Genomic DNA, 1,412 nt, shown 5'->3' on the forward strand with positions numbered 1-1,412 from the left:
TCATTCATTTTAAAAATTGTGGTTAAAAATACCTAACATGGGGCCGGGGGTCAAGTGGAGGGAACGGCCCAGATGCACATCGTTCACGGACCCTCTGGTCTGGAGGGACTCGTGAGAGCTGGAGCCAGAAATCCGGGGATGGATAAGACACAGCGTCCCCTCCAATTCCCGTGAGCACCCCTTGCTCCATCCTGCGCCCAGATACCTCAGCTAGGCCCTCTCCCCACTCTTTACACTCCAAACTCAGCCGGGACAGACCTCGGCAGCCGCCGCTCCCCACCCTGCAGGAGAAGCGCAGGGGTCCTGTCCCCCTTTACTCTGAGGGACTCTTTTTGGTGACGCAAAAGGATTTGATCGCTCAGGACAAAGCTGGTAGAGGACAGCGGGATGGCTGCGCCGGGCGCGCCGCGCTTCCTCCTGACCTTCGACTTTGACGAGACCATCGTGGACGAAACCAGCGACGACTCCGTCGTGCGCGCGCCGCGGCGGGCCAGCGGCTGCCTGAGAGCCCGCGTGCCACCTGGCGCGAGGGCTTCTACAACGAGTACATGCAGCGCGTCTTCCAGTACCGGGGCGAGCAGGGCGTGCGGCCGCGGGACCCGCGCGCCATCTGTGAGGCCATCCCCCTGTCGCCCGGCATGGGCGAGCTGCTGCAGTTTGTGGCCAAGCAGGGCGCCTGCTTTGAGGTTATTCTCATCTCAGACGCCAACACCTTTGGCGTGGAGAGTGCGCTGCGCGCCGCCGGCCACCACGGCCTGTTCCGCCGCATCTTCAGCAACCCGTCGGGGCCCGACCCTTGGGGGCTGCTGGCGCTGCGGCCCTTCCACGCGCCCAGCTGCGCTCGCTGCCCCGCCGACATGTGCAAGCACAAGGTGCTCAGCGACTACCCGCGCGAGCGGGCCCACGACGGCGTGCACTTCGAGCGCCTTTTCTACGTGAGCGACGGCGCCAACGACATCTGCCCCATGGGGCTGCTGGCAGGCGGCGACGTGGCCTTCCCGCGCCGCCGCTACCCCGTGCCCCGCCTTATGCAGGAGGCGCAGAAGGCCGAGGCCAGCTCCTTCCGCGCCGGGGTGGTGCCCTGGGAAACCGCCACCGAAGTGCGCCTCCACCTGCAACAGGTGCTGAGGACGTGCCGAGGACGTGGCCTGCAGGGGGCACCCGGGCGGGGAGGGGGTGGGGCAGTGGGGGTCGGGAAAGAGAAAGCTGGTTTTATTACTCCCTTTCCCTTTCGTTTCGGTACACCCTCCGGGATTTCCCGGAGTCCCAGGTTGGTCCCTTTGGGGTCTGGTCCATTTGCTGTCCCTGTCTGTGCCGTTAACCCAGCTCGGCTGCCTCCCCCAGTCCCACTGCACGCGAATTCCGGAGTTTGGCCCCACCCGGGTGGCGCGCATATCTGAGCAGGCAGCAGT

General features: G+C 65.5%; 1 protein-coding gene across 1 annotated transcript; it reads left to right on the forward strand.

Moving 5' to 3' along the window:
* Positions 1–362: 362 nt before the first annotated feature.
* LOC112063314 (phosphoethanolamine/phosphocholine phosphatase-like) lies at positions 363–1,132 on the forward strand (the record flags this gene model as incomplete). Its single annotated transcript, XM_055083713.1, is given in 2 exon segments — positions 363–474; positions 477–1,132. Coding segments are annotated over 2 exon segments (768 nt in total), but the record flags the coding sequence as incomplete, so codon positions are not given.
* Between the last annotated feature and the right edge of the window lie 280 nt (positions 1,133–1,412).

The sequence above is a fragment of the Physeter macrocephalus genome, unplaced genomic scaffold (assembly GCF_002837175.3).
Source record: "Physeter macrocephalus isolate SW-GA unplaced genomic scaffold, ASM283717v5 random_11533, whole genome shotgun sequence".
Classification (NCBI taxonomy): domain Eukaryota; kingdom Metazoa; phylum Chordata; class Mammalia; order Artiodactyla; family Physeteridae; genus Physeter; species Physeter macrocephalus.